Consider the following 14,651-nt stretch of genomic DNA (forward strand, 5'->3'; position numbering starts at 1 on the left):
TTTTTTTTTAGGATCTCAGGCTCTCATTTCTTTCCTGCTTCTCCCTATTACTTCCTGCTTGTTGTGAGTCATGTAGTATGGAGAGCCAAATGTGACATAAACAAATAAATGTATAAATACTTACTCAGATCTATCTAGCGATGGCGTTATCTTGCTAGAATGTAAAAAATGAATTTAAAAATGTCATTACAAAGTGACAATAATATAATTTGGATGGAGAGCTTGTGAAACTGTGATGGTCAAGCCGTCTCATTTGTGATATCTAATCTAAGCTAATATCACGATTCATATTCTGCCCCATGATGCGTATTGTCACATTTTTGTATTGCGATAGATTGAATTTCAACATATTGTTCCATCCCTAATATTGAGGTCTGTCAAAGTCTTGTAATGATTATTGGAAACCAGTTTGCTGTAATGAAAGGGATAATTTTCGAATAAATACAGAAATATATTTAAATGAGTAAAAAAAAAAAAAAGGTCAATAATTAGAATTCATTTTCTAAATAGTTAAATAAAACCTCATGTTGAAATGCAATTTCATGATTGTCATTTTCATTATAATTTCCAAATGGAAATTTCTAAATGGATTTTGGTAAAAAAAAACCAAAAAACTATACTATAATCATACTTTCCAGAATTCCCCTTTGTCCCATTTTCACTTTTTCATTTTATAAAGACGTCTGTCAAACAGCCTGCATCAGAGCAGCAGAGTCACTCCATACAGAACACAGAGGGGGGGGGGGGGGGAACTAGGTGATGATGTTGTCAAACATAAAAACACCTATTATGAGAAAGACATTGGAGAGACGCTGACAGCCTAGACCCCGGCATTCTCAGACAATATATTCTCGTGTCAAGGTGAAATACACAAGTGTGTTTGCACCGTGTGATAACTGAAGCGCTATCAGTGGGGCCGACGTGAACGGAAGGTGCGCTCTTGCCTGTGTGACGTCTTCCCTGTGTGTGTGTGTGTGTGTGTGTGTCATCAGCACATCAGTGGGGCAGCCGGAAAAGTGTGCTAATAAGCTTACTGAAGCTTATCCAGGATCAAACGTGACTCAACACTCGCCTCTCTCTCTCTCTCTCCCGATACCTCATAACCCCTTCCGTGCTAACACAGCAGCCTATTAAATATTAATAGCCTCAGTGACTGGCAACAAGTGATTACTGTGTGTGTGTGATCACTGTCATCGTCACGGATTGACTTGATCCGATGCAGATCTGGTACTGGTGTTTCCCATTCGTCATCAGCCGGCGGCCTATTTATAACGGTGGAGGCTGTCATGTCCTATGTTGCCATATATAGGTCTATATGACAAGTTTAAGAGCTTAAGAGTGTTCGTATTGGATAGTATGCCTTGGACTAATCAGATCACCCCTAGATGGAAATTTGAATTCGTAATTAAGAGTGATAGTAGCCACACACTCATGGCTTTAAATGTGCGTTCACACTGAGCGACTTTGTTGATGGGTGTATCTGTTCTGACCGATTGTGGGGCGGGTATAAGAACGTTTGACTGTATCTTATGTCTTGGTCTGCAGCCACGAAGGCTATTGCTGTTATTCATATCATTACATTGGTTTGATGAGTTGACATAGCTAGCTAGTCAGTGCTAATAAGAACTTACCATCCACCCCAACGATGGAGGTAAGCGTTCCCCAAAGCATTGTTTTTAGATATGTTTTTATTCCTGTAGTCTTTCAAATAACAGTGGTAGAGAACTGGGAAGCTTTGAATGGCTGTAATCAGGCCATATTGCACGTGCCAGGTAAAACTGTTATTTCTGAAATGAAATCACAGGGGGAAACAAGAAAATGTGGGAGTCTGATTGGCTGTTGACAGCTGATCAGTTCCCAAATATTTGAAAGCAATTGTGCAATCCCTTCGATAGCTCAGTTGGTAGAGCGGAGGACTGTAGAGGCTGCGTGGCTGAAATCCTTAGGTCGCTGGTTCAAATCCGGCTCGAAGGAGGTGGTCTTTTCTGGATTTTAAAAGCCCTGTTCACACTGGGCTAATGTTACCTGGCGACGTCCAGTGATCTGTAATAATGGTTCGAGTCATTTCTGTGTTACCTTTATCCCTCATTCTCTCTGTTTACTCTTCTGTAGCTCACTGTTTCTCTTCAGCATTTTCTCTCTGAAGCATGTGACACAAACACACACACACACACACACACACACACCCCCACTGAGTCATTCACTCGCACACCGTCATGTGTCTGAGCAGGGTTTCACATAAAGCAGCTTAGCGCGCTGACAGAAAGCCTGTTAAGGCTAAACCAACAACAGTAAACAACAGATCATCACTACACTCTGACCTTGTGCCTGTCTGTATGGGTGTTTGTGTATGTGCCTATTAATATATGTTAGGGCCAGTGTGAGTGCTGGATATGCAACATTTGTGTCTGATAGGAATTGAAAAGACACAAATTCAGGAACACAGTACATATACCTGAAGCATGGAGTCGTCCCTTCGATAGCTCAGTTGGTAGAGCGGAGGACTGTAGAGGCTGAGTGCAGAGATCCTTAGGTCGCTGGTTCAAATCCGGCTCGAAGGAGACTGACTTTTCTCTGTGTAGGCAACTGTCTGGAAAGCTGCTATTTATGTAAGAGTTTGTGTAGGTAAAAAAATGATCTAAGGTTTAGGATTAGAATCGCAGTTGGGCTAAGAGTTAAGGCCAGGTATGTACTAGTGAGGGGAAAGAGAGTAGATGTAAGGGTATGTTCACACTACAGGCTTTCATGCTCAATTGTTAATTTTTCCTCATATCTGATGTTTTGTTTTGGATGACAGATGAGATCTACCGTAGGATGTAACTCACGTCTGATGCAAATATGAACTGACAGCGATGCCTGCCAAAATTATGACAGTTGTCCCAGGTGAATGATGCAAGATTAACTTATTGTCATGGCAACGCTGACAAATTCCAATACAAGTCGCATTTAGATTTCATTCCTCAGGATCTGATTTTGTCGGACATGTCCCTGCGGTCCAGATGGGACTTTCGATTGCAGTGTGAACGGAGCCTAAGTCAATGAAATACATTCAGACACCGTCAACACGTGTGGTTGTTCCACCTCCAGAGCTTCCCCTCCAGCAGTCACTTTACGACTAGAAGACAACAGACAGCCCTCAGCCGTAAAGACTATCATGCCACACACACTCCCAGCCCACAGCATGTGTGTGTGTGTGTGTGTGTGTACGTGTGATTTTACAGCCTGAGCAGCCTCCAGGTCTATAACTACGGTCTATAACGGGCTAACCGGCCGCTGACCCCGGCTGAAACGGCTGTGCTGGCACACAGAGCTGTCAACCGCAGTATTTTACGATCACCATGCCGCAAAAGTCTTAAACACCCAAAATGCTGTGCTTACATACAGACTGTACAGTATATTGCATGTTTATTTCTGCGAGTAAAGCCACTTTGTTCAAGTAGAATGCTTTGCTCATCAAAAATCCACTTCCAAGTGAGAGTAAAACCTTTTTTTTCTGCTTTTTTTTAAGGAGAATTCACCACATTTTGCCATTTCCATTAGCTTTTCTTCTTTTCAGTTTGCTGTAATTCACATACAAATACTTGGATTGAAACCCAGCTGTCTGTGTTTTTTTCTCCAGTTTCCATTGGTTGTTCATCGCATCCCACTGAATTAGCTCAGAACTTGTGATGAATATGTGGGTCTGTATGTATGTGTGTGTGTGTTGATCAGTTAGAGATGATGAGCTTTGTGACGAGGCAGGTAATCCCTCCCCCCCCCCCCAGCATGCAGCTGTATGACGTCCGCCTCTCTGAGCTCACTGAGCAGATGGAAACTCCGTGGATTAGCTCCCATAAACACACACACAGGCGGCCGGGCGCCGTCATTCATACACAAGCACAAGAGGAGAGGAGGAGAGGAGGAGAGGAGGAGTGGCGAAAGGAGAGAGAGAGAGAACGGCAGATAGATAAGAGAACGAGGAGAGAAGCGAAGAATAGAGATAGAGTGCCGAGGAAGACGGGAGAATTTGTCATTTTGACCCGTGTCTTTTTTTTTTTAAATCTATTTCAGGACATTGATTAATTCCGCCGTTATCGTTCGTTAGTCGTCGTCTTTTTCTGTCGGCGGTGGTGTGAGAGTCGGTCGATCAGCCGCAATCTCACACTGACAATGACAGTCATCAGTTTTTTTAAGTGAGTTAAAGACTGTTAAAAGAGTGTATCCGCAAATGTGTGTGATTTGACATGGCTGTGTTGCGGTGGTTTCTTTAGGAGCTGTGTTAACATTGGCTTACTAAGCAGTGTGTGTGTGTGTGTGTGTGTCTTGTGTTGCAGCGTGCCCACCGTCCCTGTGAAGAACCTCAACGGATCCAGTCCTGTTCACCCTGCACTGGCCGGTGAGAATACACACACACACACACACACACACTAACCCAATTTTCCCACTGGTGCTGAAATTCCTGGAATATCATGGAGTTTACAGAGAATTTTACCAGTGGATCACTTCACAGGAATATAGGAGATTGTGTTACCCAACTTGTCGCATTAGCTGGTAGTTTTCAACCCATTGCAGTGGAAACCAGACTCTTCACCTTTTACAAAAACAACATTAGCAACATCATTACCAGGAAGGAAGCTGACTCAGCTCATGGAAGTGCTCCAACTTGGTTATGGAAAATCATCGGATTGGATTTTCTTTTTTTTCTCCGGCTTTTTTTTATTGGACACCACCAAAAATGTCCGATATTATCGAATATCGGCCCAAGACTATAGTGGGAACCCTCTGTATATTCTTCTCACTCTTTCTCCGCTGTATTGCAGGGATCACGGGGATCCTGATGAGCGCCGCGGCTCTGCCCGTGTGTCTGACCAGGCCTCCGAAGCTGGTGCTCCACCCGCCTCCCGTCAGCAAGGGCGACATCAAGCCCGTGCCAGGCCTGGGCCACTGCTGCAGGAAGACCACCAAGAAACAGGCTCGCAAGGGTAAGCACTGATCTATCACCTCTAGCCGGTGACCATCAACAGGCAAACGACCACCAATATGAAGAAGAATCTGTTCTATTTTCAGAAAAGCATTCATTTGTGTGTTTGTATGTTTTCTCCCACTTAAAAGCCTCTATCATCATAGAAATTACATCAGTTTGATACTACTTATTATGATACATACTATACATTTACCTCATGAAAAACTGTAGGTTGGTTTACCCTCAGTGGTAAAAGTGAGACCTCCATTAATGATCATCCTTACTGCTGAATGAGATAGTCATCCCATTAGTTTTAGGGAAGTTTCACCAACGGGTTTCACACACATTAATAGCATCATCTCCCCTCCTCCTTCTCTTCCCTCTCTTCCTCTCCTGCCGCAGGTAAAACTCCCGAGGAGGTGGTAAAGAAGTATCTGCAGAAAGTAAAAAGTCCACCAGAAGAGGTATGACCAGCGTTATTGTCTCTGTGGACAAAGAGTCTTTTATGGTGTTGACTCCTATGCCATGTAATATGGATTTCACATCCTTCCCTTCCCTTCCCTTCCCTAGGACTGTACCATCTGCATGGAGCCGTTAGGGGGTCCGTCTGGCTACAAAGGCCCAGGGGTCGGGCCTGTTTCCAGGGCGGAGTCAGTGGGGCGGCTGGCCCAGTGTGGACACCAGTACCACCTCCAGTGTCTGGTGGCCATGTATAACAATGGCAACAAGGACGGCAGGTAGGCGAGAAATAAAGAGAACCATCCCTCTTCATTGCTTCACACCAACTTTCTAGCAAATAAGCTCTTTGAAGACGTTTACTCCCATTACATCTTGCTTAAGTTTATTGTCTACATCACATCACTGAGCAATATAAAAACCTGTTCCTTTCCTCTTGTCTTCTCTCCTCTCCTCTCCTCTCCAGTCTTCAGTGCCCTACCTGTAAAACGATCTACGGCGTGAAGACGGGTAACCAGCCGGCAGGGAAGATGGAGTACCACGTCATCCCCCATTCTCTACCGGGACATCCCGACTCCAAAACCATACGCATCATCTACAACATACCGCCAGGCATTCAGGTACACGTCACACCGTCCCCCGTGAGAAGCAGGGGGAAACTGACCCGGAGTCAGTCGACTAATGTTTCAGATTGCAGGTAGTTTGAATCCAGTGAAATGAAACCTCTCTATGTCCCCTCCCCCCATCAGGGACCAGAGCACCCGAACCCAGGGAAGCCCTTCACCGCCAGAGGCTTCCCCCGACACTGCTACCTCCCAGACAGCGAGAAAGGACGCAAGGTAAAGATCACTGTCCATCACTTAATGTACATCAGTTCTCGAAACGTATGTATTTTTTTTAACTAAATTTCTGTTTTCCTCCTTATCTTTACCCCTAACCTGTCTTCAGGTACTGAGACTGCTCCTGGTAGCGTGGGACCGCAGGTTGATCTTCTCAGTCGGTACTTCCAGCACTACAGGAGAGTCTGACACCGTCATCTGGAACGAGGTACGTACTCGTTAACATTACCCAGTCCCTCCAGGGAATTTGCGACTTTGTGATCGCAATATTTAATGCAAATAAAACCAATCCTCGCATAATTGGCGAGAACTCAAAGTTTTTTTTCTATCTCTGTAGTGACACTTGAGTACCATTTTTTCTTGACTTTCTTGACTTCTTGAGTTCCAAATTACATCACAATTTTTGACAAAAGCTGCCACGGAATCAGGCATTTTCTATCTTAAAAATCACAAAGAACTTATGCAGAATCCTGGAAGGACTCCTTAGCCGACTAGTTGGAACAATTTAGAGCGATAAAAACAATTTGCAAAAGGGATATACAGGTGTTTTTTTTACCGCTTTTGTTGCAAAGTTCAAGGAATTGTGTGCGAGAAGCGAGAAATGAAGACGTAGACAGCCTTTTCTCTCTTTCACTTTCCCTGAAGTGCACCGACTATACATGCGTTGGAACAACGAACACGAAATGTATTTTTTTTTTTCTCCTCTTCAAGGTCCACCACAAGACGGAGTTCGGCTCCAACCTGACGGGCCACGGCTTCCCCGACCCCGGACACCTGGACAACGTCCTGGACGAGCTCCGAGCTCAGGGCATCACAGAGGACGACGGACTGACGGAGAAGTGAGAAGACCACCGAAGAGGACAGCAAGAGGAGGAGGACAGAAGAGGGGGTAGCGAAAAGACGACAACGAAAAGACAGAGGACAAAGAGGAGGAGGTCCTGAACTGAGACAGACTCTCTCTGCCAGCACTTAAAGGGGTGCAGGGGGACGTTTTGGGGGGTACAGAAGTTTTTTTTTTTTTTGCAAGGGTTACCATTTTCCAAGATGTTGATTGAGTCACTGCTGAGTTTCGCCTGTCAATGCGGGACTTTCCAAACTTCGCACCAATCGAAGAAGCGGGACGCTGTTTAAGGGAGGCAGCAGCACAGCGAAAGAGGCAAGACAGATAGATGGAGGGACAGAGAGGAGGAGGAGGTGGAGAAATCAGCAAGGAGAAGCGACAGGGCTGACGGCTTCAGCTCACTAAATAGCTCGGTACTAAACGTCGAGAAGCGAGAATGAGTCGGTACTAACAACTAACTACTTGAAAAAAAAAAAACAAAAAAAAACAAGTTTACTGAGAGAAAGAGTAACTAGGGAGAGATGGGAAAAACACTAGAGCGGTCCGATGAAAAACTGGGAGAGAAAGGACAAAGACGGAGAGGTTCGAGCGGGAGGGGGAGGGGACTCGAGGAAGGCGAAGAGGGACGGAGTGTAGCGGAAAGAGAGGAAGACGGCGAACGAATGTAGCGTAGGGTAGGAGTAGGGTAAGAATTAACTTGTGCAACGGTACTTTAGCTATCGCCCCAAAAAGACATAGGAGGCCGACAGCGACGAAGGGAGAGAGGGAAGAAAGAGAAGGAAAGAGAGAGAGAGATCCTGTGCTTGCTTTGTTTCAGAACCACCTGCTTCCCTGCGCTCCCAAGTGCAGCGCTCTAGCTCCCCCTTGTGGCTGTCCGATCGCAAACCGTCCAAGAACTACTAGAACGAAACAAAATGGGTTTTCCTCATGTTATCCCCTTGTATTATCATTTATCATCGGTACTATAATCCTCATTTAACGTCATTCCATGTACTTTACCTCCTACTCCTGGTTTTATCTTCTTGTTTTTTTTCTTTTCTTTCCTAAACGACCTGATATACGCCCTGAACACTTAAGGTGTGATGTGTGACAAGAGACCAAACAAAGGCCCAAAAATCCTCTGGGCCTTTTTTGGAGTCTTACTATTGAGCCACTGTGGTACCAATTAATAGATACACAGGTACCAGTATTTACTTTATTCTTTTTTTTTTTTTTTTTTTATTTCTTCTCCCTTTTTAATGCTTCAGATGGCGCTGTTCTGTCCTGTCTACAGTGAGAAAAGCGGGGATGTGAATGAAAAAAGAAAAAAACAAAGAGTGCTGCTTACTTTTATAAAGGAGATGAGCATTTTGAAGAGCTGGGGTTTCGTTTCAAGGCCCCCCCCCCCGCTGTTCGTTTTGGGGCCTGCCGGTGTTTACAACCAGCAGGAGCTCACCAAGACACTGGGGGGGGGGGGGGGGGGGTAGTCCCACAGCCAGAAAGACACTCAGATTGGGCAGAGGGTTGCAGGGTTGGGGGGGTGGGGGTTGGACGGAGAGGACGGGAGTTAGAGCTGGAACAGGCCAACAGGATAGGACAAGACTTTGGGGAGAAAAAACAACCCCCAATTGAATTAGTCCAGGGTAAAAGCGGTGTTAATTCAAGGTCCCATATATAATCAAAGATGTTTAATGAAGTTGTTGTATCTTCATAAATCCATCCTTTTTTTCCAGGCAGTTTCAGACTGCCGCTGTCGGCCAATCAGGGCGCAGTATTGTGACGACTTAGTCTTTGAATTAGTTCAATAAATACCCTTTTAACCAAACTACATTTATCTGCAAAACAGCATGAAGAACATTATTCTTACCTGGTGCCGGACTACATCTGAGAACAAATTCATGAGCAATGAATAATATGGGACCTTTAATGAGTTTTATCGACCTCTACTGGCAGCCAGAAGGAATTGCAACAACACAGATAGAACTTTTCTGTATAAGTGTAGAAAATGACTCCCCTCCTCTCCTGTCTGTACCTCCATCCACCGATAGCAAACTGCCCAGTCTCTGAGTTGGGTCTGTAAATGACCCCTTATCACAATGTTACAAGACCTGTGTGTGTGTGTGTGTGTGTGTGTGTGTGAGAGAGAGAGAGAGAGAGAAAGAGAGAGAATCTGTGTACTGTGTATACTACAAACATGTAAGTTTCGGGTATTGTCATGGTACTCCATGGGACTCCCATGGTCCTTTAACGTTGACGATGATGATGATGATGACGGTACTCCATTTACTCCTTTACTTTGTTCTTTTTTTTTTCCAAAGTATCTAATGTAGTTACACCTTTATGTTTTTTTAAATAACAATTTTCTTGATCCTACCATAGAATTAAGCTCTTTTTTTTTTCCATTTTGTACATGTACGCTGTATTAATTATGCCCTTTTTTTTCATTTGTTACATTTCGTTTACGGAGACAGTATTGTTAAAGACTGTTTTTTTTCTTTTCTTCATTGTGTACAGACGTTAAGCTGTATTGTATCATCTTTTCTTTGGGAAAAGGAATTTGATGGTAGACTTTTATCTGAGTGTGAAATGTAATGAATTTTTGATAGCAGGCCCAAACCCCCTTACACACTGCTGTGACTCGCAGAGTGCAAAACGATACTTGCTCACGTTTCCAGGTGAACATATGGGGATGAATTATGTTCTTTTAATATCACAGTTTCCTCTAGCAGTGATGGCGGTTTTCTTTGCTATTAAAAGACGGCTTTTCATTTCTAAGCAAATGAAAAAGTAATTGAAAATGAATGTCATGTCATTAGCGCATGAATTACTATTTACTTGCCGAATTGGATGAATTGAATCTGATTTGAGCTCGACCCTGATTATTTTTTTTGCTCAATTATAATGGGTCTAAAAGGGTGTCAGTCCCCTTTACAACACGCTTGTTTTCTAATGGACAGTCAGGTTATCAACATGAACCTCATATCAAGTGTCTTTGGAGGTGAATGGCTCGGTTTAAAGGCCACAATACATGGTAGGCGATATTTTGAAGCCATGTGGGCAATGTAGCCAGCAGCTATGACTAGTAGCTCATTGTTTCAGTTTGTAACACGTGGATTTAGTCCCAGATACCGATTCCCAAGGCAATATTGTCCATGAGCATTGCCTCAAAATGTTGTCCGTGTACAATGGCCTTTTGATTCTTCATATTGTCTTCTTTTTTCTTGGGGGGGAGGGGTGTGGGGGGGTGGGGGGAGAAGCTCTGTCACATCATGCTGGGGTCGGTGCCGGCATGGGAGAGAGCATCTAAAAAAAACATGTGCGATATGAAAAGCAAAATGTGTAAATAGTGCAAAAAACAATTGCTGGAGTATGAATGATTAATACAAGAAAAAAAAATAAAATAAAGAGTTGAATGAAACCGTTCTGTGTTGTGTTGCTCTGTCACATACGGAAGCCTGTTTCTGTCACCTGTTAAAAGAAATACTGCACATAACATGTTTTTTTCATCTTCAAGTGGCATTTTCTTCTCAATATTATGACTTAGAATCTCAGAATTCTGAGATACAATCTTAGAATTATGAGATACTAAATCATAGAAAGTCATAATGATGAGATAAGCATGACTTTATCTTTTTTCTATATAAATATGACGTATCTCAAAATTCTGAAAAACTCATAAATATAAATAAATCATAATTCTGAGATTATTGAGATTATTAACTACGATGATCATAGTTCTGAGATCAGTCTGGGATGCTAAATAATAATTCTGAGATGCTAAATCATAATAATGGAAAACATTTTTTTTATAGAAAGTCATAGTAGGCCACTTGTAAAAAGTAGTGAAAGTAGAAAGTAGTGTAAATCACCAATGCACCTAGTGGCTAAAGCTACACTCCGGCCACTAGAGGGCGACAGAAACCGCAAAACGGGAAGCCCCTACGGACAAACCGTGCATAAAGGCTAAGATAAACTAAACATACCTACGGTGAAGTGTCGTCGGTTTAACAGACTCGCTTCGCCATATTTTCCTCCCGCTGAAGGTTACATGTCCCCCAATGACAAATGAAGAGGTAGGTGGTAAGTTTACTAGTTGAACAAGTTTACTCGCTCGCTTCATCAATTCCACCATTACGGCAAGTTTGTTTTCAGGGATGGGAGGAGAGCGCCGCTTTCAAACAGCGAGGGAGGAGACAAGCTAGTTTTTGTTATAGCACACGTTAGTTTCAGGATCGGTTACAGGGTCTGAAATCGCTTAGTGCAGATTTAACGACGACTGAGCGGGAATTCTCAAAGGCAGAAGCGTAAGTTGTGTCGTTTTCTCTCGGGTAGCACACAAATTATTGTTACACATACTGTACATAAAGAGCATGAGAGTCATAAAAGAAATACTACAGTCATAACCAATTTATGGTGCCGCCGCCTCCATGCCCCTTCGATAGCTCAGTTGGTAGAGCGGAGGACTGTAGGCGATAAACGCAGTGATCCTTAGGTCGCTGGTTCGAATCCGGCTCGAAGGAGGATGCTTCTTTTCCACACCTAATAGCGATGTGTGCGCCTTATCATCACAGCCGATGATGATTAGCCGATCTACCTGGCAACAGATTTAATGTTATTAGCTGGCTAATAACACGAAACGTCATGTCACTTCCTTGATACATGTGATTAGATTAATCACCGTTCGAATGGTGTTATCATTTTCTTATTATGGCCTATAGTAACTGTAATATGGCCCATATCTTCAAAACTATATGTCCATGTGGTTGCACGTGACACCGAAACAGAGGCTTCTGTGTGAGCATGCGTCAGTGGGCATCCAGCTGTTGGCAAATGCGGTCTTCTCAAGCAATGCAGGAGAGCCAGGACGGAAGCTTGAAATGTTCACAAAGGCAAAAAACAGTAGTTCCCTGACCGGGAATCGAACCCGGGCCGCGGCGGTGAGAGCGCCGAATCCTAACCACTAGACCACCAGGGAAGCTGTTGAATCACGATGGAGCATTATGTTAAGATGGTGAATATGTACAGACAAACGTATGATGTGAGGTGGTGATAGTACTTTGCGCATGTTGTGTTCCAAGTGTCCAAGTACCCACGCTGTCCTCTCCGTGAACTGTTTATTCATTCATTTAGGGGAGGGACAAACATTTCCACTCTTAACCAGGCAACAACAGTAACCATCACTGAGGTCAACGTTCCCATGAATGACTTCCAGGTTTCATCCACTGTTCAGTTAAGACTTTACTTTCAGGGATCATTTCTATAGTTTCTGACTGGAGAAATGTGTTTCTAAAGTGTTTGGTCTCACTAACCACCATGATGAGTGGTGATGTTTCCTTCTGACAGTGAAGTGGACAGTGAATAATGAATCACTTCATATGTTCACTGTCATTGATGACTGTTCTTTGCTTCCTAGTGGAGCATTGAGGAAGGGAATATGTACTGAGTGGTTCCTTGCAATGATGTTAAATGAGAACACAAACAAATAATCACAACTAAACAACTTTAATTCACGCACAACCGGTGTAGAGGAAAATACTGGTCTTCCTCCTCAACTCGGTCTCTGCAAAACTGAAAGTAATGCAGGCAATTAAGACATATGATGTCATCGCTAAGGGGCTCGGTAGGCTGTCTCACAGTCACTGCAGGCTTTCTCACAAGCAGTAAAATAGTTCAACATTTATCCATTCAGAGCTTCATCAACTATAACGTTAACTGAAGTGCTGACGAGTGTGACAAATGTCGCTTCTCTAGTTCAGTGCTTACCAATCCAGTCCTTAAGTCCCGCTGTCCTGCAAGTTTTTGTTCCAGCTCTACTCCTGCACACCTGATACAATTAGGGGCGTAATTCTGATTGGTTGAGCAGTAGAAACAGATCTACCTAGAGGTAACATGAAAGTGTGCAGTCTGTAAGCATAAGTGGATCAGGTAGAAGAGAACAGGTGGAACAAAAATTGCAGGAAAAGAGCTACTTGAGGACCGAACACTGAAACAATAACACTCTTGATTTATCACATTAGCTAAGCTGATTTCACAATGTGAAAGGTTTGTATTTACTGTTGTTCCGGTTTAGTGTACTGCAACAAAAACAAAGAAAGTTTTTCTTTATCACAAGCTTCTGAATGATACTTATTGATCTTCATACATCATTAAACACAACCACTCAGATCATATTCCCTTCCTCAATGCTCCACTAGGAAGCAAAGAACAGTCATCAATGACAGTGAACATATGAACTGAATCATTATTCACTGTCCACTTCACTGTCAGAAGGAAACATCACAACTCATCATGGTGGTTAGTGAGACCAAACACTTTAGAAACACATTTCTCCAGTTAGAAACTATAGAAATGATCCCTGAAAGTAAAGTCTTAACTGAACAGTGGATGAAACCTGGAAGTCATTCATGGGAAAGTCCTTCTCACTCGGGGTTTCTGCTCTTCATTAAACACCAGCAGTCTGAGGGATTTGACACAAATATCAAGTATGAAGAACACATAGCAATTCACTTACAATATAAAGTCAATTATGTAAATTCCAAGTCTTGAACATGTATTTTATTTTTACAACTATTGAAAATAGTCCATCATTTTAACAGTAAGTGATTCCTATTTGGGCCTTTTCATGTGTGTTTCATGCAGATCACATGTTGCATCAATTCCAGTCATGAATGTTCATCTCTCTAAACAGTAGATTTCTACAGCAGTGATGGGCAGCTGAGAGTCTGCAGGTTTTCATTCCAACCAAACACTACAGCAGCTGATTCACTGATTAGTTTCCTCTCTGATTGAACTTCTGCTCATCAGTGAAATATGTAATCAGCATGGAAACCCACATGCAATGGTCCAAATCACTATGACTATTTTATTTGATTGTTTTCAATGGATATTCATCAGTTTTTCCACTTAAGATAAGGAACTCAGTTCATATTTTAAATTTAACACTTTAGGTGGTTCATGGTTGATATTTGTCTCAACTCCCTCAGATTGCTGGTGTTTAATGAAGAGCAGAAACCCCGAGTGAGAAGGACTTTCCCGTGAATGACTTCCAGGTTTCATCCACTGTTCAGTTAAGACTTTACTTTCAGGGATCATTTCTATAGTTTCTGACTGGAGAAATGTGTTTCTAAAGTGTTTGGTCTCACTAACCACCATGATGAGTTGTGATATTTCGTTCTGACAGTGAAGTGGACAGTGAATAATGATTCAGTTCATATGTTCACTGTCATTGATGACTGTTCTTTGCTTTCTAGTGGAGCATTGAGGAAAGAAATATGATCTGAGTGGGTACTTACAATGATGTTGAATGAAAGCTGCAGGTGAAGTTAATGATATGTTGGTGTGTAGTAAGATGTTTAAGAGCTTGTCCAAATTTAAAGGAGCACACAATCCCAGTAACTGGCATAAAAACTGCTTAATGCTGACAACAGCAGGTCAAGTGTGATATATCAGAGGAGCTTCAATAAGAGAAGTGGTACTTAAACTATCCAGTAGTTGTGTTGACATTATAGTTGGATGATGCTTTGAATGAGTGTTGAACTGCTGTTACACCATCAGAAACATACAGTAGTCAAACTGAAGACTGGAAGCATGTGGA

At 42.8% G+C, this 14,651-nt stretch overlaps 1 protein-coding gene and 7 non-coding genes across 9 annotated transcripts in view; 6 read left to right on the forward strand and 2 right to left on the reverse strand.

Moving 5' to 3' along the window:
• The window catches only part of LOC139667628 (E3 ubiquitin-protein ligase DTX4-like), a 30,930-nt gene extending 23,359 nt beyond the window's left edge, over window positions 1-7,571 (forward strand). For both annotated transcript variants that reach the window (XM_071547117.1, XM_071547119.1), the window contains exons 5-12: window positions 4,314-4,375; window positions 4,800-4,961; window positions 5,345-5,406; window positions 5,513-5,679; window positions 5,865-6,018; window positions 6,148-6,237; window positions 6,347-6,445; window positions 6,949-7,571. In XM_071547117.1, coding sequence (XP_071403218.1) covers window positions 4,314-4,375; window positions 4,800-4,961; window positions 5,345-5,406; window positions 5,513-5,679; window positions 5,865-6,018; window positions 6,148-6,237; window positions 6,347-6,445; window positions 6,949-7,080 — 928 coding nt within the window. In that variant the 3' untranslated portion in view covers window positions 7,081-7,571. The remainder of the gene's footprint in view (window positions 1-4,313; window positions 4,376-4,799; window positions 4,962-5,344; window positions 5,407-5,512; window positions 5,680-5,864; window positions 6,019-6,147; window positions 6,238-6,346; window positions 6,446-6,948) is intronic.
• On the forward strand, window positions 1,886-1,974 carry trnay-gua (transfer RNA tyrosine (anticodon GUA)). The gene is given in 2 exon segments: window positions 1,886-1,922; window positions 1,939-1,974. It is a non-coding gene; the product is annotated as a tRNA-Tyr (tRNA).
• trnay-gua (transfer RNA tyrosine (anticodon GUA)) lies at window positions 2,474-2,561 on the forward strand. Its single transcript is given in 2 exon segments — window positions 2,474-2,510; window positions 2,526-2,561. It is a non-coding gene; the product is annotated as a tRNA-Tyr (tRNA).
• Window positions 7,572-11,489: 3,918 nt separating the features above from the next.
• trnay-gua (transfer RNA tyrosine (anticodon GUA)) lies at window positions 11,490-11,577 on the forward strand. The gene is given in 2 exon segments: window positions 11,490-11,526; window positions 11,542-11,577. It is a non-coding gene; the product is annotated as a tRNA-Tyr (tRNA).
• A 383-nt stretch (window positions 11,578-11,960) lies between these two features.
• On the reverse strand, window positions 11,961-12,032 carry trnae-cuc (transfer RNA glutamic acid (anticodon CUC)). The gene has a single exon. It is a non-coding gene; the product is annotated as a tRNA-Glu (tRNA).
• A 257-nt stretch (window positions 12,033-12,289) lies between these two features.
• LOC139667641 (small nucleolar RNA U3) lies at window positions 12,290-12,505 on the forward strand. The gene has a single exon (XR_011696948.1). It is a non-coding gene; the product is annotated as a small nucleolar RNA U3 (small nucleolar RNA).
• A 707-nt stretch (window positions 12,506-13,212) lies between these two features.
• Window positions 13,213-13,428, reverse strand: LOC139667639 (small nucleolar RNA U3). Its single transcript, XR_011696946.1, has one exon. It is a non-coding gene; the product is annotated as a small nucleolar RNA U3 (small nucleolar RNA).
• Window positions 13,429-14,126: 698 nt separating this feature from the next.
• LOC139667642 (small nucleolar RNA U3) lies at window positions 14,127-14,342 on the forward strand. The gene has a single exon (XR_011696949.1). It is a non-coding gene; the product is annotated as a small nucleolar RNA U3 (small nucleolar RNA).
• Window positions 14,343-14,651: the final 309 nt, after the last annotated feature.

This window comes from Centroberyx affinis, unplaced genomic scaffold, assembly GCF_046629955.1.
Source record: "Centroberyx affinis isolate AG114_WGS23_722 - 3 ecotype Tasmania unplaced genomic scaffold, CSIRO-AGI_Caff_v1 ptg005681l_1, whole genome shotgun sequence".
NCBI classification, from domain to species: domain Eukaryota; kingdom Metazoa; phylum Chordata; class Actinopteri; order Beryciformes; family Berycidae; genus Centroberyx; species Centroberyx affinis.